This window comes from Leptonychotes weddellii, chromosome 4, assembly GCF_054177405.1.
Source record: "Leptonychotes weddellii isolate Sample4059 chromosome 4, ASM5417740v2, whole genome shotgun sequence".
Lineage (NCBI taxonomy): Eukaryota > Metazoa > Chordata > Mammalia > Carnivora > Phocidae > Leptonychotes > Leptonychotes weddellii.
The window spans coordinates 14843012-14866248 of record NC_138372.1 but is presented as its reverse complement, the minus strand read 5'-3'; the positions used below and the strand labels follow the sequence as shown (position 1 = coordinate 14866248).

Sequence of the window (23237 nt, the reverse complement as noted above, 5' to 3'; positions counted from 1 at the left end):
TGAGGCCCAGCAAGGAGGCATGACGCCTGACATCACACAGCCAGTCTGGAGAAGTCGGAACTCCGACTCAGACATTTTAGGAGCTTTTCCCCTTCCTGCCCCTCCCCGTGGGAGCTCTGGGGACAGTAGCCCCTGGATATCTTGCTGAGAAAGACGGTTGGAATCCTGGCCCTGCCACTTTTTCTGTGACCTTGGGCAAGCCTCTCTGAGCCTCCTGGGCCTCATCCAGGGGATGGGGATCATAATTATACCTCATTCTCAGGGCAGTTGTGAGGGTTAGGTCACTGGCCTCCTGGCTGTTTTCAGAACATTCTAAGGATACTCCTGCCTTGGACCCTATACGTCCGCTATTCCCTGTCCCCTGAGTGCCCTTCCACTGTGCCCTAGCCTCTGTCATATCGCCGTCCCCTTCCCTAACCGGCCTGTGTAAAATAGCAGGCCTCACTGTGGCAGTCCCTGTCCCCCTCGCCCTGCTGTATTTTTCTTCATAGCACTCTTGCCATTTGACAAATATTAGCTTATGGTCCCGTTGATTCCCAAGCCGAGTGTCGCCTCCATGAGGGCAGAAGACACGCGTGGTGCATGATACCTGTGCACGTAACAGTCGCTTGTTATCTTCCCTTCTCTTCCTGGTCCTTCTGATTGCTGCCATTTATCGGGCCCTGGCTCTGTGCCAGGCCCTGTGCTTGGCACCTCACTCTCAGCTCCGCAAATTTCACAGGGTCCCCGTCACGGCTTTGTCACTTGTCAGAGGTGGGCGGCAGGAGGTGCTCAGTGACTTGCCCAAAGCTAGCCAGCTGGAAAGTGGCAGGGCCTGGCTTCCAACCGGGTTAGTCCTGCCCCAAAGCTCCCTCTGCACCACTTCCTGTGTTGGGGTAACGAGATCAGAACTCTGACCCAGATTTGGAGTTCAGAATCTACACTTGACAGGAGTGAATGGATCAGATTTATGGGTGGTTCTCAGTCTTTTTGGGGTGCCCCTTCCAGCCTTTTCTTCTCCTGTACAACCATTCCCACTGCCCCAGAATGACAGGTACCCTTTGGCTGGGGAGCCCCAGGGGTCAACTGGACACCCCAGGGGTAGGGTAGGGACCTCAGGGTGGGCCCAGATCCTGGGCTGTCCCTTGGCTATCTGGGGGCAAGTGGACAGGATGTTCCTACAGGCAGCAGACATTCCTGGTCGGAGGTGGCAGGCAGTGGGAGATTTACCATTTCCGGTAACCTGAGTCCCTGGGAGATTGGAGTTCTCCCTGCCAAGGACATGCACCCTTGGCTTGCCAACCCTTCCTGCCCTTTCCTCAGCCTTGGTCTGCCTGGGGCTTTTAGGACCTGCTGGAGGGACCAGCTGTAAGTCCCAGAGTTGAGATGGGGATCTCCGGCCCTGATCAGCCCCCGAACAAAGACCCAGCCTAATGCCACCCTTCCGGAGTCCTCTTCTGTGGAGCCCCACACCCCAGCCTTGGGGAAGGAGGGGAAGGAGGTGACATGATGGAAGGAGAAGGGCCCTGTGTTAGGAGCCAGAGACCTGGGTCCTAGGTCTGCCTCTGCCACCAACTTGCTAGGATTTCTCTTCTTGGAGCCCCCCGCACCCTGAGTACCCAGCACTATTCCAAGTACTCTGCATACACCAGCCATCTTATCCTTATAACAACACTTGGGGGGCGAGGCAGGGTCACTAAAATGAAGCTCAAAGGGGGAAAGTCACCCAATGGGCAGTGTCACAGAATGGGATTTGAACTCAGGCTCTTCAGCACTAGCTGGTCTTCCTTGATGTCCTTCCTTCCCCTCTCTGAGCTCTTCTTTGGCTTCCCCTTCTGACAAGTGAGGGCTTTGGGCTAGGTGATCCCTCCCAGCCCTGGCAGCACGGGACCCAGGAATCTGTTGGAAGGCTTCCCAGGCAGGTTTCACATGAGCCTTACCTCGCCTGGAGGGGGTGCAGGAAGTATTGCAGGAATTATTCTTCCCCAGGGGTTTCTGGAGAGCTCACTCTCTGGGCCTGTGAGCTCTTGGATGGGGACGTGGGGGTGGGAGGGGAGGAAAGGCAGGAAGTGACAGGTTGTCCTGTTAAATCTTCACAGCAGTCTTGTAAGGTGGTCATTTTTATTCCTGTTTTATAGATTGGGAAACAGAGGCTCAGAGGGGTCAAGTGATTTGCCCAGGGCTACACAGCTAGGAAGTTGCCAGGCTAGGGCGTCCAGTTAGCTCCAAGTGGTGTGGAGTGGCATGTGACCAACCCACATTTCCTAGGATGGCTTTGATTTATTAATAAAAATAGTAGTCTTCCTGAAAACCATGAACATGCCCCAGGCTTTGAATACCTGTGCATCCAAACTACATCTCCCAGGCTGCCTCTGATACCTGGAAGCGGCCCAGGATCCTTTGTTAAACTGTTTCTCCACATACGCCTCGGAAAATATGGCCAGGCGTAATTACAGGGTTGCAAGAGTTCAGAGGAGTGAGAGCTACGTGGGCAGGAATGAACTGAAAAGGGTTGGCACTGTGCTGGGAGCAGGGCTGTGGGGCCAAGCGGGGCCTGGGGTGGAGCCAGGCAAGGCCAGGTTCGCAGGCTCCAAGAAAGCTCCTTGAAGGGCCTGCAACCCTGGCCATTTGCCAGGAACACCACGAGGCCTCTCCCGGGACCCCATGCCCACTTGGCCCTGCCCATCCACCCCTCCCAACGAGGGTCCCTGGGGCGCCCAGGCTCCAGGCAAGGCTTCTTCGGCCCACAGACCTTTGCTCCATTTCTCCCCCTCCCCCCAGACTTCTCCAGGAACTGGGTAAAGGGCTGCAGGAATGAGGCCTGAGTCCTGGCCAGTGGGCCCAGCCAGGGACCCTGGGATTTGAGCAGTTGACAGCATGAGGACTGAGATGACCCCAGCCATCCTGCTCCCACCCCCCTCCTGCTGTGGGGCCCTTGGCGCTGAGGCCCCAGCAGCTGTCAGCAGGGAAGGGTGACAGGAGGGCCAGAGGTGACTCCAGCCCGTCCCTTCTCCCCCTGCTTGGACCAGGCCCAGAATTCTTACCAGCTGTTGTCAGCAGCTGCTGAGCTTTGTTCCAGAGCCAGCACTGGGTACCCCCTCTCTCTCGAAGGACATCTTCCCACCATCGTTCATAGCCACCCCCTGGGGAGGGGTTGGGGCTAATATGGGGGACATGGTCACATCCCTGAGTTCCTTTGATTCCACTAACAACACGAAGAAATAGGAATCAATGCCGCCGTTTTTATGGAAGAGAAAACAGATCCAGAGAGGCCAAGTGACTTGCTTGAAATCACACAGCTACTGAGTGGCTGAATCTAGGCTCCTGGCTCCCGGCTCAGTGTCCACCCCACTGCCTTTCTTCAGAGTGTGTGGTGCAGGATGTTAGAGACTTTGAGGTTCCTGTCACCTTGGCCACTTAGTAGTTTTGGGACCCCGGGCAACCTTTTTTTTTTTTTTTTTTTTTTAAGATTTATTTATTTAAGTAATCTCTACACCCAACACGGGGCTCGAACTCACAACCCTGAGATCCCAAGTTGCACACTCCAACAACGAGCCAGCCAGGTGCCCTTCCAGGCAAACTCCTTAACCACTTGAAGTGGAACTCTCATGTTCTTGCTTATAAAATAAGAATAGGACCTACCTCTTGGGATTGTTGAGCAAATTACATGAGAGAATCAATGTTAAGTACTTAGCCGAAGTCCTGGAGTGTTCTAAGGACCCAAAATGAGATCTGGCAATGTTATCCTCAGGGAGTATTAGCCACCTGCGCACCCAGCACAGTGGCTGCCTCTATGGGGGTTACAGACACAGTCCACAAATATTTATGTCGGGCAATAAATATTTATTTGGTACCTACTGTGTGCCAGCTGCTAGGAAAAGAGCAGTGACAAAATAAACAAAATCCCTGTCCCTGCTTACATTCTATCCCACGCGGTGGCTGGGGAGACACAGCTTCATCTTAACCACAGAAGCCGCCAAGCACTTGTACACACACTGCTGTATTATCCCCGTTTTCAGATGAGAAAATGGGCTGAGACCAGTGGCGGAGCAGATCCCAGGACCCAGCTCTCCCGAGGGTCTTGGGCAGGGGCCCTGAGGGCTTCCTAGAGGAGGCGGCCCTCGTGCTGCGGCCCTCAGGGCCTCAAGGCCTGGCAGGAAGGTTGGGATGCAGCTACCACAGTCTGGGCAGCAACAATTTCAGGAAGGTCTTGCCTAGGTCAAGGCCTCTTGTTCCCCAGGGAAGAGGCCCAACCAGAGCTTTAAATACCCCATGCAGCCCAGAATAGCCCCCATTGTCTTGGCCTGCAGCTGGGGGACCGTGGAGGATGCTGAGGGGAGGCTGATCCTGGAGCAGTAGGACGGCTTCCCTATATGGTAGGGCTGGTGTTTCTGGGAAGACTTTTCTATTTGGCTCCTGCAAGAGAGCCTGCCTGTGGGAAGGGTGGAGCGCTGCCTGGTTCTGCGTGAGCAACGTGCTGGCTGGAGGGGGAGCTCCGTGGGTGGGGGACTCCCAGGGAGGGCTGTGTGCCTGAGTGAAGGTGCTCCTTTGTGCGCCAGGGTTGTGTGTGCATTGGCCCACTGGGCCCTCCACTGTGGGTAGGCCTAGCCATGTCCCCTGCCCAGGGCCTCCTGGCACCCTCTGGTGCTCTGGCTATTTTGGGCACTGGTTGTATTCAGGTTTGGGGAGGGATGGGTAATCCTGCTCAGGGCCAAGGATGCTGGGAGCACACTCTGGACGGCCATCCCAGCCTCCTGGATCTTTGATGTCTGTAGCCTCTGCCCCTGACTTCAGGCTCAAGGGGTCATGGTCAGTGGACCCCTATGGGATGCCAGCCCCACTGGCAAGGGCAAAGAAGAGTGCCAGACCAACCTTGCCCTTGGGACATTCCCTGCTCTCAGTATCAGGAATAATTGTGCTTCCTCTAAGCAATGGGTTTATTTTGACCTCACTGGGACACGGAGTCCAGGGACTGGTCAGGTTTCCTTCCTCCCATTGGCCACTGGAAAGCTCAGAGCCAAATGAATGGTTGCTTTCCCAAACCTCCAGAATTCAGCACGTACTCTATCTACTCACCGCACTCCAGACTGTCGGTCTGCTTTTGTGAGCTTCTCCTACGTATGTTTAGTTCATTCTCTCCTGCCGTTCTGGGTGCATCTTTGTAAGCTGCTTTGAGCTTTTCTGGAAGAGGGTGGCTGGGGAAGTATAAATAGATGGTGATGATGGTGACCCCATGCTGGGCAGTCCCCTGGGCCCCATCCTTAAGGCTTGATTCTCACTTTGTGATTCCCTCTGTGACAAGCCCCACCTTCTTTGCTGGTGGAAGTCATAGCCTAGAATTCTAGAAACCTAAGGTTTCAGGATGTCAGTGCCCAAAAATGTCAAAGCCAGAAGGAAGCTTTGGGATCATTTAAGTTGAGAGCTTTCAAACTTACTGAGCAGCGAAACCCTTATGCCAATCAAAATAATAGTATTTTGGTTAAATCCTGCAATATTTTGATAAATAACAGCAAACACAGGACATTCACCATGTGCTAGAGCTATTTGTAGTATTTTACATCTTTACCTAATCCTTACAACAGTCCCATGAGTTAGATACTATTAATATGAACTATCATACCCATTTTACAGATGAGGAACTGAGAGGCACAGAGGGTTAAAGTGACCTGCTCTCAGCTAACCAGGGGCTGCACCGGATGTATTATACAGAAGGTTATCATATAAAATGGAGAAGGGTGGATTTGTTTTCACTGAAGCAAGTACTTGGGAGAGGGGCTCTCTATCGGTCCCCCCACCCCCTCACCCACTTTCTAAAGTGGCCCTCAAGGCTGCTGAGACCAGGCTGGAAAGCAGTGATCCTGGCCTACTTCATCATTTGACAGAGGGAACCTGAGGCCTGGAGAGGGGAAGGGGCTCTCCCCAGACAGAGGGGTGAGCCAGAAGCCCTTTCGCAGTCCCTCCTGGCCCACTTTGTCACGTGGAAGAGCACCAGCAGCTGAACTTCCCCATAGAACACTCAGCTCGCCGCCTCTCGTGGGCAGAGGGACCCTCTGACCTTCTGCATGGTCCTAGGGGGCCAGAAGTGACCAGGCACGGGGCCACCCTCTGTGTGTCCCCTCCGACAGGACTCCTCTCCTGAGAGGGCAGGCTGATGGCCAGGGAGGAAAGGGACAGCTTCCGTCTGGCTTTTTTCAGACTCTGACTGTGTTTCTCCCTGAGGAGAGAACATACCCCTCCTGTCGCCTGGCCTGCATTTCCTCGGTTAGTCCTTTATTGCATGGGGCCTTGGGGTTTTCTGTCTTCAAGAGCTCCCTTTTCAAAACCTCTGACGGTGGTGGTGGTGGTGGGCTGTATCTTAGATCCAGAGCCTCACTGAAGGAGAGCTGGCTGGCAGCTAGCCGAGGGAAAGGGGTCGGTTTGGTGTGGGTGCTCCCAATACGTGCTCTGTGGAACCCTAGTCCCTCCCATGAGGGTTCCAAGTTAAGCAAGTTTGGGAAACAGTAAATAGTTGCCCCCTTCCCTCACCATGGTGCTCAGGACACTGAGGACTTAGGGAACCAGCTCAGCTTTGTGTAACCAGCCTTTCCCAGATGTGTTTGTCTGCAGGACCCCCCCCGCCGTGTCCCGAGTTACTGTGCCTTGGAATGGACATTAGTCATGAGGAAAGGGGACAGGGGCACTTCAAAAGGAAGGGGCCCTTCCTTTTATTTCCAGCTCTGTTGCCTCCCGCCACCCCCCCTCTCCCCCCCACAGGCCTGTCTTCAGTCATGGGCTTGGCCCTGCTGGCCCCCTCCTCCCCCTCCGGGAAGCAGATGAGGAAAGCCCTGGGGGCCAGGGGGAGCTGGCCTCCTTGGCCGCAAAGAGCGGCCGTTCCAGCCTGTTTTTTCCTGTTGCTGATACCCACGGGAGCAAGCAGAGTAGAGTCACCGAGGCCCGGTGGCCTGGCTGCCTGGGGCAAGGCCCTCAAGCTGGAGCCGTGGCCCTACTCGCCTCTGAGACCCCCACCCACTCCCTCGGATGCTGGTCTGGGCAGGGAGCAGGTCTCTGCTCAGTGACCAAGGGCAGCATCTTGTCCCATCAGAAATGGGCCCCCTGGCTGGAAAGCCTGAGGCGTCAGAGATGACAGGAGGAAGGCTCGCATGGTACAGAGTTCCTGGTTGGGAACCAGGGAGGGGTCTGGCTCCCAGTCTTGGCTCTTCCAGCTCTGTGACTCGGGGCAAGCTGTCTTTCTGAGACTCAGTCTCTTCATTTATAAACTCCGTCCATTCATTAACTTAAAAAGTGTTATCGAGCAGCTACTCTGTGCCAGGTAATTGGAGGTACTGGGGATATGGACAAAGTCACTGCCTTTGTGGAGCTGATGTTCCAGTGGGGGTGACAGATGATAAACAGATAAACATGTAAACCCGGGTAGAATGTAGGTGGTGAGATGCTGTGAAGCAGGGCAAGGGAAGTGACAGAGAGCTGACTAATAGATTCTGGACCTGGGATGTGGTCTGCATCTCTGTAAAGGTGACATTTGAGCAGAAACAAGAGGAAGAGGAGGAGTGGGCACATCGGGGGGTGGTATCCCAGGTAGAGGATGCAGCAAGTGCAAAGGCCCTGAGGTGGGAGAGAGAGGTGTGTTTGAAAACTATTGAGGTAAGTGTGGCAGAGAATGGGGAGAGCACAGCAGGAGATGAGGTTGGAGAGGTGTGTGTAGGTGCGTGTGTGTGTGTGTTTGTGTGTGTGTGTGTGTGTGTCTGTAGGCAGGTCACACAGGACCTGGTTACCCATGATAAATGTGTTTCTTCTCATCCTTTGGTGAATCAAGAGTAATGGAGAGGCCTAACCCAGTAGGTTCAGGAGGTGGTCCTTGTTGTACGTGGTGTCTCATTTCAACAAAAATTTGTGGACCCTTCCCCCCCGCATCCTCCCGTAAGCCTGGCACTGTGCTAGGGGCTTCATTCTTGAAATCTGTGGGCATCTCTCTGGATGCCCAGAGAGAATGGGCCGGCGCAATAGGTTGCTGGGGCCTTGAAGGCCCACAGACACCCCAGCACTCCCAGGCAGCAGGGCCTCCTGGGTGCCAGAGAATCTGAGAACCACGCCGGGCTGCAGGCAGGAGGCAGGCATGTGAACACCGCGGGCATTGTTGGCACCGGGGGTGCTTGGCAGATAATGTTCAAGCCCTGGGGACCGTCTTGCTGGGCGGCCCAGCCTGGAAGGCATTCCCACTTGCCCGCCCCCCACCACCACCACTTTGGCGTCACCTGGCGCTCGGGTGGGGTGGGGTCATTTCCCAGTGACTTCCTGCTGCTTCCCTCTAGGCTGGCAGGCGGCTCAGTCAACGCCAGGGGAGGCCCATTCTTGGGGTGTCTGTGGGGCAGGAGGAGAGTGCAGGGACTCTGGGGGGACCGAGGGACTTGGGCTCTGTGACTAGCACCATGACACCAGTGTAGTCAAGGGACACTGCTCTTTTTGTGGAAAAGCCCGCTCAGGGCTGGTCCCTTGACCGTGCCGTGCACTTTCCCACCTCTGGGCCTAGGCCCGTTACCTTCCTTCTGCCTGGTGCACACACTCTGCCCCTTCTCCACCCTACTTAGGTGAGACCATCTTTCAGATCCAGCCGAATTGTCCTTTCCCCTGGGAAACCTCCCCCAAACTCCCACCTGCCTCGGTCAGTGAGGGGACCCTCCCCTGGGTCCTCCCAGCCCCCTGTCCTTCCTCTGTAGTGCCCTCTCTGCACTGTGTCCTCCCTCGGTGTAATGGTGTGTCTGCCTTAGGAACACAGAGCTCTGTGTCTCTTTACTTCCCAGTTTTATCCCCAGGCCCCAGCACATAGTAGGTGCCCGAGAAATAAAGGTCAAAGCGACTTGAATTGAACCTTATAGGGCAAGTTGGATTGATTATCCTTTTTTTTTTTTTACGGGGGAGGAAGCTGAGGCTGCCCAGCTAGGATAAGTGGCCAAGGCGGCCTGGAATCTGGGTTGTCCGAGCAGCATCTGCCCTCTGCCCCACTGGCTGCGTCTCCAAGACTCATAAGGTGCTCTTGCTTGGGCCGTGGTGGTGGCAGCCCCGTTCAGGCACAACCCCAGCTCCGTGCAGAGGGACCTTGAAGGCAGAGACCGTGTCAGGTCCACCTGGGAAAGGGCCAGGCAGAGTTCTCTGGCCACACTTCGGAGAGCAGGTCCCCCATCATTCCACTTGCCTCTCCCAGCAGCCCTGGGCGGGAGGCAAACCAGGCAGGGCGTTCTGGTACCTGTCTCACCCCCAGGAGCCTGAGCGTGGAGGGAGTGTTGGCCGTTTCGGCGAGCGTGGTATCCAGACCCCCTTTTCCCTTGGGACCAAGTGATGTGGCCTCCGTTTTAGTGATGGGGAACTGAGGCAGCTCGAGCAAGTCCTTACTTTCTCTTTCTGAACTTCACTTTCTGCTTCTGTCAGAAGGGCTAATTCCCACCTCGGGGCTGTTGGGCAGGTTCGCCGGTTCATTCATTCGCTCTGTCTGTGTCAGCAGATGTTAATTGAGCACCTGGTATGTGTCTTCTGTCTTGAAGATGCAGCAGTGATAAAAACAGATGAGCATCTGCCCTCCTGCTCCTTCCGTTCACATCAACACAGATAGCTGGTGTGGAAGCCTAGTGCGTTGAGTGGGTACTCGCTGCAGTGTGCGCTAAAAGGGAAGGGTGTCGAGGGGCTTGTCCAAGGCCACATGGTGAGTTTGGGGCAGAGCTGGGACGAGAGACTCCAGAGCTCCGCACTCCCGTTCCCTTGTTCTTTGTTGAAGGCCCTGACCGGCCCTCCGGGCCCTTCCGCGGCCCTGGCCGAAATGCAGGCTTTGCAGGTCCCGGGCCTTGGGGTCGGAAGCCGGGGCTTGCTAGGTGCTGTGCCCCCAAGCCAGCAGAGTACAGAAGAGGGGGCCCTGCTTTCACACTGGATTCCCGCTGCCTTAGCTGTGTGACCTTGGGTAGGTGACTTCACCTCTCTGAGCTTCTTTTCTTATCTGTAAGCTGGGCACGGTGGGCGGTGGGGGAAGAGCCGGTATCTGCTGTGGGTTTGCACGACAGAAGCCCTGTGAAAACCTTATCTTGGCACCTGCGCCCAGGGAGGGCTTGCTGTGCCTCCTGCCATTCTCCTTATTCGGGGGCTGGTGGTTCTTCCCGGGCAACGGGCTGGTGAAGGCCCTGCACCTTGGGAGCCTGAGTGTGGGAAGCTGGCAGGCCTCCCGAGTGGCACGGGCAGGGTAGGCATGCCAGAAGAGGCTGTGGCCACCTCCTTTCCGGCCCGGCGCCCCTCTTGGCCTGCCAGGGGATTAAAGGCCTTTTGGCCTTTGTGTCGGGCTCACCCGCCCCTGGCAGTTTGCACAACAAAGTGCTGCCCTGACAGATTCCTTCCCCTTTGCCGTCTGCTGCCCATAGACAGGGCACTGGGCAGTCCGGGGGTGGGGCAGGGCACCTTGACCCTGTATCTGGGGCCGGGGCTGTCACAGAGCCAGGGAGCACTTGTGGGGTGATCTGGGAGCCTGGATCGTGGCAGAGGGGAGGGGGAGCTTCTCCAGGTGTGTGTCCTTCCCTGAAGATCCGGGGGCCCTGGATGGGGGGAAGGGACACTGAGGCAGAGCCTGTGTTGGCAGGTGGGCAGGCAGGGGCTTGCTTGTCCCCCGCCCCCGCACAGTCTCTGGATTTCGACGGGGTGAGCTCACTCCAGCCCAGATGCCTGGAGCCTTGCCCTGGGCAGGCAGCTGCAGCCCCCCTGGGGACTGCGGTGCTCAGACCTTCCCGCCCAGCTGCGGGGGTAGTAGTGGGCTGAGCCCAGGCCTGGGCCATGGGGAGGGGGCGATGGGCAGGCTGCCCAAGTCGAATGTGAATAATGTCTCTGGAGCAGCCCAAAGTCCCCCTGTCATGCCAGAATCCGCCTCAGAGCCGGCAGATAACTTGAGTTTCGGCCCCAAGCTGTGTCGTCACCCCCTGGCCTGGGTGCCACCCCGCCAGCCAGCCCAGAGCTTAGGCGGCAGAGTCAGACCCTTCCCTTCACCGCAGACCTGGAGGCCGACCCCGGGCCTGAGCGATGCCCTGCACTGCCTTGCATCACCTCTTGTCCATACCCACCCTCACCTCTACTCTGTGCCCCCTGCATGGTACTAATTCTAACACTTACTGAGCACTTACTGTATGCAGGGCATCAAGCCGAGCGCCTTGCATTGCCTTCAATTTCATTTACACGGTGATCCTCTGTGAGCCTCCGTTTGCTCATCTGCCAAATGGAAATGATGATGCATCTGAAACCCTGGGAGTCAGAGGTGCTTTGGAATTCAGAAGTTTCCAGATAGAAGAAAGGTTACGTAGAACACGTGAGAACACTCAGCGGAGTCTGGGGCGACGCCCCATAATGAAACGCAGTAATATTGCTGCGGCAAAAGCTACAACTCCTCACCCCTGAGTGGAGTAAATAGGATGTTAATAGCTTCCTGTCAGTTCAGGTCAGGACTTGGCACCAAACGAGCTTGTTACAAACTCATTTTTAAAAAAGTAAACGCTCTGAGTTTTCAGAGCTCTTTGGATTTCCCTTACTACAGACAAGGGATAATGCCCAGCAGTGCTGGCCCTGCCCCGGTTGCTGCGAGGATTCATCGAGGTGGTCCATGCGGTGCTGAGGATGGGGCCCGGCCAGGGAGAGCCCTCGATGGAGTTGGCCCGCTCCTGTCATCTCCTCCCTGGGCCGCCACCTCCCTTGATTTTAGCAGCACCAGAAACTCTTATCTGCACACGTACCCTTTGCAAGGCCCACAACCCTCACTTAAGAACTCTTAAAAACCCCAGACCCCATATCCTGTATCTGTAACAGCACCTCCCCCCTCACCCCAGACCTTCTCTACCTTCTGTGCCCCTCTCTAATGGCTCCACCTTTCTCCTCCATGCCGAGTTCTTCCCAGCTAGCCTTAGATCTGTCCACATCCTCAGGCCAGGAGAGGAGGGTCCAGCCTCTGTCCCTTGTCCCAAAAGGGTCTCTGTAGGACTTGGACCCGGAGACTCATGTGCACCCTCATCCCCACCAGGAAGGCCTGGACACAGCCCAGCCTCCCGGAGCTGTCTCCCAGAAGTTCCCCACCTGTCTGGTGTCCCTCCTGTCTAGGTCCCCCCCTGCCCCCCACCCCCCACTGGTGGGGGGCCCCCGTGCCCACACCCCTGCTCCAAGCAATTGTTCCCAGCACACTAGAACAGTCCTTTGGCCTTGGCTTGTATGAGTCAGCTGCTTCCACTTCCCCCACCAGGAACCTGCCAGGTCTGGAAAATCCCCCTCTCTGTTTGGCTCCTTCCTCTCTGGCCCAGGGCTGCCTTCTGGACCCCTCCTCTCCGGCCCCGCCATCCGGCTCCATTGCCTGCCTGAGTACTGGGTTCCTCTGGGAGGAAGCTGGGCTTTCTCATCGCCGGAGATGGGCTGCAGGGCAGGAAACCTGGGTTCTATTTCTGCCTTTGACCTTGGAGCCACCAATGGCCCTCCTTGGGACGTTAGGCACACATTGCATGGGCTTGGGTGGCTGACAGCTCAGGCGTCCTGTGGGCCACCCTGGGAGCCGGTTGGGTTGGGGATGGGAACTGGCCAGGATGACCCGTGGGCCATCCTGGGAGCCGGTTGGGTTGGGGATGGGAACTGGCCAGGACGACCTGTGGGCCATCCTGGGAGCCGGTTGGGTTGGGGATGGGAACTGGCCAGCCCTGGTCGTCCTGGCCCTGCCCCCTGCTTAGGCCTCAAAGCCAGCCTGGAGGCCCAGCCTCAGCCCTGCCTCTTTCCTGGTCAGCAGATGCAGAACCCGGAGGTCCTGGGTCTGTCCTGGCTCTGCCTGCCACTCACCTGGGCAAGTTACGTGGGGAAGCAAAGTGCTATTCCCTCCTCTGTGAAAGGGGGCCTTTCACACCTGCTCAGCCACCTCAGGGGTCATTGTCAAGGTCCAATGACACTGAGATTGAGGAAATGATCTGTAGACTGTGAAACAGCACTGTGGCTGAAAGGTTTTGTGGAGTGACTCTCAGTGACCTCAGTCAGTTCCGGCTCAGTGGCAAAAGCTTAAACATTGGAACCAAACCACCAGAGGTCAAATCCCAGCTCTCGCCCACCTGCTAGATCTTCAAGCAGATGACCTGACTGCTCCATGTCCCCATCCCTACAGTGGGCTGTTTAACACCTATAACCTGGGTTAACATTTATAAAAATCCTTAAAGGAGTGCCTGGTGTGTAGTAAGTGCTCAATAAATGTTAGCTCTTTCTGTTCCCAAGTAGACCCCAGACTTTCCAGATCTGAATCCAAGTTCCCTTCTATGGTCAAGTCTCAGGCTCCTTTGGGCTCTTTCCGGTCTGGCTTCTTCTCTCCTCCCAGATGTGAAATACAGCTGCTAGAACGTTTTGATCTTCAGCTTTTCACAAATGAAGTCTCTGCTCTTGCAGGGTTGGCCCTCGCTACAGGCCCTGATCAGACCCCAGAGCCTTGGGCCCTGGGGTGGGGGCTGCAAGCAAGGGCAGGCTGGCATGTGGAAGGGCCCATTCCCTGGAGTCCCTGGGGTGAGAGGTCTTCTATCCGGGCCCAACATACCCTGGATTCTCTCACTCCTCTCACTGCAGATGTGTGTTCCTGACATTTTTTCCAAGTTGAATCTCACTTTGCTATTTCCTGTCCGGTCCCAACACCGCCCACCCCCCCACCCCCACACCCCAGCTCCAGGCCTGGGAGAAGCTCTGGACCTTGCTCACCACCAGAGTTTTCCTTTCCAGACAGCAGTGTCTAGGCGATGCTGGGCATCTCTGTGCCCCATGCATGTCCCCCATGGCCTGGCTTGCATGGAGAGTGTGTGTGACAATGACAAAGAGGGAGAGCCCTCCCCAGGTGGGAAGGATCCAAGCCTGCCACTCTAACCTCTTCTGCCCAGTGTCTGTGCCCCATGCCAGTCTTAGCCTCATACTTCCCTTAGGCCAGTCAGGGCCTGCTCTGAAGCCCCCCTCCCCCACAGTGGGAATATTGCCCTCTACCTGCAGCCAGGGGAAGGAGGGAGAACCCCTCATGGGGATTGATCTTGTGGTTCTTAGCCAGTGAGTTAGAGTTCTCTGCGTACACGCCACTCCATTCCTCCCACCTGGATGAGAAGGGGCCCCGGAATCTATTTCTCACCAGCTCCTAAAGGTTCTATAGTTCATTCCTGGGTACAGACCCTGTGGGCATGGCCCAGAAGTCCACTGGTCACCTAGGAGGGGGATGGGCATTTGTCCAGAGAGAGGGTGGGGAAGGAAAAGGAACAGGAGGAGGGGTTTGCCCCTGCCTTGGAGGGGAAGGGGCTTTAGGCCATGGCAGGGGGTAAGTCGTGAGCAATGCAGACCTTGCACAAGGCTTGGTAGCACTGCAGACACAAAGGTGATGAAATGGCACCCAGTCCTTGTCCCCGAGTTGCTGCCAGCCTAGGAAGGGAGATTGCATATAGACCGCTTGGGGGCAGGTGGTACCTCCAAAGCAAGTCAGGTTCAGCAAGCAGCTAGAATTAGTAGGTGATGACATTTTTGCCATTCACTCCATTCATTCATTCATTCATTCATTCATTCATTCATTCAAGTAGTTATTGAACATGGGGTCCCTTCCTTCAGGATGCTGCCATTCCAGTGGAGATACAGGTGATTAGAGTGTGAGCCCAGGAGCGCCCAGAATCCAGCCTGGGCACAGAGAGGACTGTGAAGGCCAAGTGTCAGGACAAAGTCTCCCAAAGGAGATTGTCTTTCTTTTTTTAATTTTTATTTCATTTTATTTTATTTGAGACTTTTCTTTTTAGTCATCTTTCTTGAGGTGCAAATTACATACAATAAAATGTACCCATTTGGGGGCACCTGGATGGCTCAGTTGGTTAAGCAACTGCCTTCGGCTCAGGTCGTGATCCTGGAGTCCCGGGATCGAGTCCCGCATCAGGCTCCCTGCTCGACGGGGAGTCTGCTTCTCCCTCTGACCCTCCTCCCTCTCATGCTCTCTGTCTCTCATTGTCTCTCTCGCAAATAAATAAATAAAATCTTAAAAAAAAAAAATGTACCCATTTTAAGGGTACAGTTCAATCACGAGATGTATATAGCCAGGGAACTGTCACTCCAAAAGGTTCCCTTGTGTCCCTGCCCGGTCAGCCTGCCCCACCCCTGGTCCCAGCCAACTAGCGACATTTCTGTCACTGAGGTTAGACCTTTCCCCCCTAGAGTTGCATCTCAGTGAGGTCACACAGTATGTCGCCTTCTGTGTCCGGTGTCCTTCACTCATCACGTGTGATTGAGCTTCAGCCGTGTTGCTGTGAATGTCAATAATTCTTTCCTTTTTCTTACCGAGCCGTTAGAGGAGGTGACGGTTAGCTGAATTTTGGAGGGTGACTTAGTTAGCCAGATAAACAAAGGGAGGAAGGGCATTCCGCGGAGGGACTAGCGCGAGAAAAGGCCAGAGGCTGCAGGGACGTGGGCTGGGCGAAGTTGTGGGGGGGTGGGGAGGGCGGGTGAAGGGAAAGAGAGAGACTGGCAGACTCATTGTTTTTCTTCTCCTCCTTGGGCCTCTTTCCTGCTGCCATCACCTTGTCTAGCCAGTGAGGGCTGGGTCTGGTTTTCAAAAGTGAGACCATTTCCTTCTGGCTGGGCTGGGCTCCCCAGGGAGGGCCAAGGCCAGGGCAGGGCCTGAGACACTCGCGCCAGGTTATCTGGGACTGGATGTGCATTACGGGGCCACGGCACATCCATGCACGCTGGTGCTGGGGGGCTCTGGGGTTCTCTTGGGCTCCCCCGGGCTTGTGTTTTCCTCCACGTTATCTGATAAAACTCCTTTGGAAACATCTTGATCTTGTCTGAGGGGCAAGAGGTGTTCACTGCCCCTACCCCGACCTGAGAAAGGCAGGTGTGAGGGCCGCTGGGGGCCCCTCTGCTCTGGCCTGTGGGGCGCGGGGTCTCAGCAGGCCCTCTGTGGCACAGGAGCCTGGAGTAGAACTTGTGCTAGGCTCAGCATCAGCCTGAGGTCACACAGAGTTGACACCACGCCTGTCCAGCTGCTGGGCCCCACCCCCGCGGCTGGGTGCACAGATGAGCTTGTCAGTGTGGCCACGAGCGCCGGAGCGAGTTGTCCAACATGGCTGGAATGTGTTTCCTGTGGCTTGGAGCTTTGGAGGCCAAGGACTGAGGCCGAAAGAGGGGGCCAAGATGGCCTGGTGGGAAGCTGTCATTAGAGATAGCAGCTTCGGTGGACTCACCCTTGATTTCTGTCTCTGTCCCCTATCCATCCTGACCCTGGTCATCCTTCTTTGCTGGCCCAGGTCACCTTTTACCTGCCCGTGGCCCCCTGTCTACCACCTCATGTCCTGGATGACCCTTGCCTTCCCCGAAGAAAAACGAGTCAGTCGTCACTTACCAAAGTGATTTTAATTTTACTGTCTGGTTCTTTGAGGGTTCATTCAGACTCAGTGAATTTGCAGGGTTGGGCTCTGAGGCCTCCCGGGGCAAATGGGGCTTTGGGAAAACAGAGTCAAAAATAGCAGTTCAGCCCCAGCCTGACTCTCTTAGCCAAACCACGTCTGACTTAAGCACTCCGGGGCTTTGTGGGGGGGCACTCTGGGTCCCCCTTGAAGTGAGGGGTTGGGGTCCTGGGCTTGGCGGGGGCTGGAGAAGGTGACCTTTGGCTGTGTGATCTTCCACAGGTGGTCCACGGGCTGCAAGCGTATGATGGCTTGTCTCTGCCCGAGGATGCCGAGACAGTCACAGTGGGCCGGGCTGGCTGGAGGTACTCAGACCTCTCTGACGACGAGGACTTGCTGGCTGACGAGGCCTCTGGAGGTGAGCAGAGGGTTCTGGTGCAGGGAGTGGAAGAGGTAAGGGGGTGGAGGTGGGGTTCTTCCCACTGGTCCTTAAAGAGGCCCCCGGAAGCTGGCCCAAGGGGGTGCCTCCAGAGATGGGCATCCTAAGCCCTGGTCCCAGTGACCCCCAGATGCTCCGCTTACAACCTGTGTGACCCTGGGATGGTGGCTGCTCGGCACAGCACAGGGTGATGAGGACCGACAGGGAGGTGGTGGACAAGGCATGGTAGAGGACAGTTACCACCCCTTTCTGCACCCACTCCTGGCCTCACCTGGCGGCCAGTGTGACCGGGCCCCTCCCACCAGCATGGGCAGACAGTCAAGTCCCCAGAGTGTGCGGCCTTGGTCCGCACCCTCTCTGATGGAGGCTTCTGAGTGGACTTTTCCCGGCCAGCCTCCCTAGGCATGGGGAAGAGGCGACAGTTCTCGGCTTTCGTGACCTGGCCCACTATGTGCCAGGTGCCCCGAACTGCGCCCGACACCCAGTAGGTACTCAACAAATACTCAACAATACATCTCTCTTCTGCTTGCAGATGGCCTGGGGAGCGGGGACCTGGGCAGCGGGGACTTTCAGATGGGTAAGTTGCTGAGGGCAGAGGTCCCCTCCTGCCCCCTTGCAGAAGTCCCAGGGCAGGTTTTCCCCACCACAGAGGTCCCATCTCGGGGGCTGAGGGCCTCAAGGGCTCCATGGGCCTGCCATGTGGATGGTCTCATGCTTGCCGAGTGACAGTCATGTGGCCTGATTGGCAGGTCCCTGCGAGGTAGGGGATGGCTGGGCTCTGTGGCTGTCTATGCCCCAGGGATGAGGCTTAGGGCTGCAGGCAGAAAGTGCCCACTTGTAATAGGTACTGAAAGCCAGACACTCAGCATTCAAAGCAAAATTCTCATCTGCCAGCTCCACTGTGGAGTCCTTCCCTAGATCCCTTTTTGGGGGTGCAGAGCCGGGGACCCCAGGCAGGGGTAGCCAGGTAGGGGTGCTCTCTGGCATAGGACATTTGGGCAGGCCAACTGAGCGGGCAGGGGGTGGAAATAGCCTCACCCTGGACCCGGGAGGGACCCTGCATTTACTTTGGGTCACCTGCTGGGAAGCCAGGGGTTCCTGGGTTGGAGAAGAGGGCTGGGCTTTGTGGAGAGAAGAGAATCAGGCCTCCATCAGCTGCTCAGGCTGCCAGCACTCAGTGCACAATGGAGCTGGGGCCAGGCCAGCGCTGGACCTCAGAGTCCCTGCTTCTTCCCACCCCAGGATTCTGGGTAGAGACGGAACTACCGGGTAACAAAGCCCAGCAGCTCTGTGTGGTTCCTGCTGCTTCCTCTGGAAGCCAGCGCTGAGCACTCTGTGGTCAGGGCCAAGGGTGGAGCTCAGCTCAGGCGGATGACTGGGCGGCCACACTGCATCCAGTGCCTCCCACTGTGGTGGGCCTGCACCTCTCCAGGGATGGGGTCACCTCCCTTTGAGTGGTGCATCGGGGGCATCCGCATGCCAGAGGGTGGTGTCCTACCTGGGCAAGTGCAGACAGGAGGGTTGGCCCCTACATGTCCCGGTCCTGACTGTGACCTCCCAGCCCCTGGGACTCAGATCCTGCCTGAAGCTTTTCCCCATGTAGGTCTTTCCAGGCCTGCGGGACGCCTGGGAGCTGCCTCTTGCTAAGCCAGGCCTGTCTGCTGAGGCCCTGGTCCTGTCCCTACTGTCCATTTGGAAACGTCTGTGGCCCCTCCCCCCGGGGCTGTCGACCGCAGCAGCTCTGCCCTCTCTGAGGGGCCCTTGCCAGCCCACCTCCCCGTGAGATGCAGCTGTGAGGGCAGGAGGGGTCAGAGGTGGGGGAAGGGGCGGGGAATGGGGAGCAGCAGCTGGGCAGGGCCTGCTAGGAGGGCAGAGGCCTGCGCTTGTGAGTGGGGCCTATCCGTGGGAAGACACAGGGCCTCAGACCCTCCAGGCCCGGCCCTGGCACCAGCCCTCTGCCCTTGGGGCAGGTCCAGGCAGCTGGGCTGAGTCTGAGGCCTGGAGGCAGCAAGTGTGTCTCTCATTCCCAGGGTCTCCTTGCCCGAGAGCAGTGCCCACCCCATGCTGGGAAGCAAGGGCCATCCTGACCAAGATGGGGCCACGCCGGCCATGCCCCTTGCCTGGGCTCTGGCCCAGCCCCCCACCCTGGAGCCTAGCCCCTGAAATGATGCCGCCCTCCCCTCAGGCAGGGCTGTGGGTTCCGCAGCCTCTGCCCCTTCCCGGTCCCACGACCCCCACCTTCTGTGTGCTGGTACCCCAACCTGGCAGACAGCCCCTGGCTCTGACTCTCCATCTCTGGGTCCCCCACCCACCTCCCCTCCCCCAGTTTCTTCCCATCTCTCACCTGTCTGGCCTGCTCTGACACCCGTCTCTGTCTCTTCCTCCCTTCCTCCCCTGCCTTGGGCTGTCTCCTCCTCTTTGTCTCATCTGTGCGTCATCCTTCTGTCTCCTTCTGTGTCTTTCACCGTCTCTTTCTTTCCCTCTCTCCCTTCCTCCTGTGTCTCGAACCTTGCTCTCATTCTTCTCCCGCTTGCCTCTGTCATTTCCTCCTGTTTGTCTGTTTCTGTCTCTTCACATCTCCATCTCTCTCTCTGGTCCCCTCTACCTCACTTGCTGTCCGTCCTGGCCACTCTCTCTGCGGCTCTACTCTGCAGGCCGCAGGCTGCCCTCCTGTGGCTGGTGAGGCGTGTCCTCCCAGTAAGTGAGGCCAGGCGGCCTGGGGGCTCTCTCTGCCTCCCTCCCCATTCCCTCTCCCCCACCTCCCTGCCTTGTCCTTTCTCCCTCTCCCCTTCCTCCTCAGCCTCTACTTTGTCATACACAAGGCTCCAAGGCACTTTCTTTTTGGGTCTGGGGGCTGGCCGGCCCCTGCCCAGGACATAGCTAGGCCCCATCTAAACACAGTGGGCGGGGGCCCCTGGCGTTCCCCCACCCCGGGCGCTGCTTGGGCAGATATGAGTGCAGCAACCCCTCGGAGAACAAGGCCCTAGGGGCTGCAGGCAACTTGTACCCACCTCAAGACTGGCTGTTGCTGGGCCCACCCAAGGGACCCAGGGCCTCCTGGGGCTGGGGCTCCAGGGTCTGGATGTGTGGCGGAGGAGTTCCTCAGCAGGGAGTTGGTGGGATAGTCTGCTTCGGGGCAGGGGGTGGTCACGAGCGTATTCCCCACCCCCACCTGGGTGCAAGCAGCTCCCGGCCTCCTGCCCCTCCAGCCTTTGGCTCCAAGTGAGCTGTCTGGATAGGGTCAAGATGAGGGCCAGGAGGGAGAGCGCTGGCCAGGGTAGGCACCCAGAGAGCACACCCACCTCAGGCAGCTTCACTCTCTTACAACACCCTCAGCTCTGGGGGCTGGTTTCTGGAACAGACAGGGCTTTAACTTATGCCCCAACCCTCAGGTACTGGCCGCGGGGAGGCAGGTCAGGATGGAAGAGGGAGGTTACTCGCCCTGACCTACCCCTGGTCTGGGAGGAGGCAGGGGTGGGGTCAGCCTGGAGGGTCCGAGCCCTTCCCAGGGCCTAGGAAAAAGGGGCTTTGTGGAGCCCCGGCCCCCTCCCCCAGGAGGGGGCACATTCCTGGGCAGAGGCCCCGGCCTCCTCGCCCGCACTGGGCCATGGGGCTGAGGCCAGGGGCTGGGGTGGGGGACTCTCAATGGGCCTCTGTGCCTGCTCACAAGGGGCCTCTGTGGCCGAGCTCACGGCCTCCACGCTCCGGCCCGCAGAGCGCCACCCACCCGACCCCTGGGAGCCCAACCCAGCGCGGTCCCTGCGTTTCAGAGTCGACAGGGGCGCTGTCACAAGCACCCTCTCTCCGTGTAGGAGTCCACTCCTGCCCCATCCCAACACCCCAGGGCTTGCTTAGCCCAGGCCACAGACGGAGGGGGTCCTTGCTCGGGGGCGTGTGCCCCTGTGGGCCTGACCAAGTGAAGCGGCAGGGGGACGGGCCTTGTAGTTGGGCCCAGCTGATCCCGCTCCCTGCCCTACCAGCCTCGCCCTGTCACTGGTCACCTCTCTGAGCCCACTTCCTCCTCCAGGACTTTGCAGCTGCTCTTCCCACTGCCCAGAATGCTCTTCTCCCAGATTCTTCTCCATGGCTCACTCTCTCCCTTCAAGGATCCCCTTTGAGGAGGGTCCTTCCCTGGCCACCCTGGGAATGTAGCAACCTACTACCCCAGCACACCCTCTCCCCCAGCCCTGGTTCTTTCCCCAGAGGCCATATATTTCTTGCTCTTGTCTCCTTTCTCCTCCCACTAGAAAGCGATCTCTGTAGGGACAGGAATGGTCATTTGTGGAGTTGACGGCCAGACTCTCTGCCCTGAGAACACCACCAACCACGTAGTAGGCCCTCAATATAGATTTGTTCAAGGAATAAATGCCTCTCTCAGATGAAAGGTGGTAAAACCAAATCCATCCCTCTGGTTTGTTGTAAAGACCAGAGACGATGATTACAGCTAACCCAGGCAGCCCCTAGTACGCACCTGGCGCTGTTATAAGTACTTTACGTTTCTGAACTTAACCCTTATAAGAACCCTCTGCGGTGGGCGCTACTGTTAACCCTACTCTGCACACGAGGACACCGAGGCGCATCGTCGGTGGTTAAGTGTGCTGCACGAGGTCACAGGGCTATAAGTGGCCATTTTGCTCCAGCAGCTAAGCTTTTTTATTTTTTTTTTATTTTTTTTAAGATTTTATTTATTTGCGAGAGAGAATGAGAGACAGCATGAGAGGGAGGAGGGTCAGAGGGAGAAGCAGACTCCCTGCTGAGCAGGGAGCCCGATGCGGGACTTGATCCCGGGACTCCAGGATCATGACCTGAGCTGAAGGCAGTCGCCCAACCAACTGAGCCACCCAGGCGCCCCAACTAAGCTTTTTTATTAAGCTACACGGCCTCTCATATAGGAAGAGCTCACATTCTATGGCACCTACTATGTGCCAGGGTCTGTCCTAAGCACTTATACATATTTAAACACTTATAACTCATTAACTTGGCATTTATAATTAACACCTAAATTCGTGAATGTTATAAGATTTAATGCCTAAAAAATCTTGTACATAGTAGGGGCTCAAGAAACTGTGTGTGTGTGTGTGTGTGTGTGTGTGTGTACACGCTGGTCTATGTGTACTGTAAGCATACAATACAGACTGATTCAGCATCTACTACGTGCCGGGCTCTGTTCTAAGCACCGTGTGTGTGTGCTTGCACGTGCGTATGTATGTGTGTGACTCATTCGCAGCTCATATTAACTCGTATTTTCTTTTTAATTTTATTATGTTATGTTAGTCACCATACATCATTGGTTTTTTGGGTTTTTTTTAAAGATTTTATTTATTTATCTGACAGAGAGACAGTGAGAGAGGGAACACAAGCCGGGGGAAGGGGAGAGGGAGAAGCAGGCTTCCCGCGGAGCAAGGAGCCCAATGCGGGGCTCGATCCCAGGACCCTGGGATCATGACCTGAGCCGAAGGCAGACGCTTAATGACTGAGCCACCCAGGCACCCCTACATCATTGGTTTTTGATGTGGTGATCCACGATCCATTGTTTTCATATAACACCCAGTGCTCCACGCAGTACGTGCCCTCCTTAATACCCATCACCGGGCTAACCAATCTCCCCCCCGCAAAACCTTGTTTGTTTCTCAGAGTCCATAGTCTCTCATGGTTCATCTCTCCCTCCAATTCCACCCCCCCCATTTTTCCCTTCATTCTTCTAATGTCCTCCATGCTATTCCTTATGTTCCACAAATAAGTGAAACCATATGATAATTGACTTTCTCTGCTTGATTTATTTCACTTAGCATAATCTCCTCCAGTCCCATTCATGTTGATGTAAAAGTTGGGTATTCATCCTTTCTGATGGCTGTTAACTCGTATTTTTAACTGCTACATGAACTCATGAACACTATGTTTAATGTGTATAAAACATTATACAGGGACTCCTGGGTGGCTCAGTCGGTTAAGCGTCTGCCTTCGGCTCAGGTCATGATCTCGAGGTCCTGGGATCGAGTCCCACATCAGGCTCTCTGCTCCGCAGGGAGTCTGCTTCTCCCTCTCCCTCTCCCTCTGTGCTTTCCCTCTCTCTCAAATAAATAAATAAATAAATAAATCTTTAAAAAAACAACAACCGGGGCACCTGGGTGGCTCAGTCGTTAAGCCTCTGCCTTCGGCTCAGGTCATGATCCCAGGGTCCTGGGATCGAGCCCCACGTCCGGTTCCCTGCTCAGCGGGAAGCCTGCTTCTCCCTCTCCCACTCCCCCTGCTTGTGTTCCCTCTCTCACTATGTCTCTGTCATATAAATAAATAAAATCTTAAAAAAAAATAAAAAACAACCACCACAAAATGTTATACATATCACATATATGTAGTAGGTGCTTAGGAAGCAGTTGTATGTGTATGCCCCCACCAGTCTGCTATGAATTTATTCAGCCATCACTTCTTGG

General features: G+C 56.4%; 1 protein-coding gene across 12 annotated transcripts in view; it reads left to right on the top strand.

Moving 5' to 3' along the window:
- Positions 1–23237, top strand: part of HSPG2 (heparan sulfate proteoglycan 2) — a 100881-nt gene that overhangs the window by 17595 nt on the left and 60049 nt on the right. For all 12 annotated transcript variants that reach the window (XM_081817673.1, XM_081817677.1, XM_081817676.1 and 9 more), the window contains exons 2-3: positions 16650–16785; positions 17339–17383. In XM_081817673.1, the coding sequence (XP_081673799.1) occupies positions 16650–16785; positions 17339–17383 (181 nt within the window). The remainder of the gene's footprint in view (positions 1–16649; positions 16786–17338; positions 17384–23237) is intronic.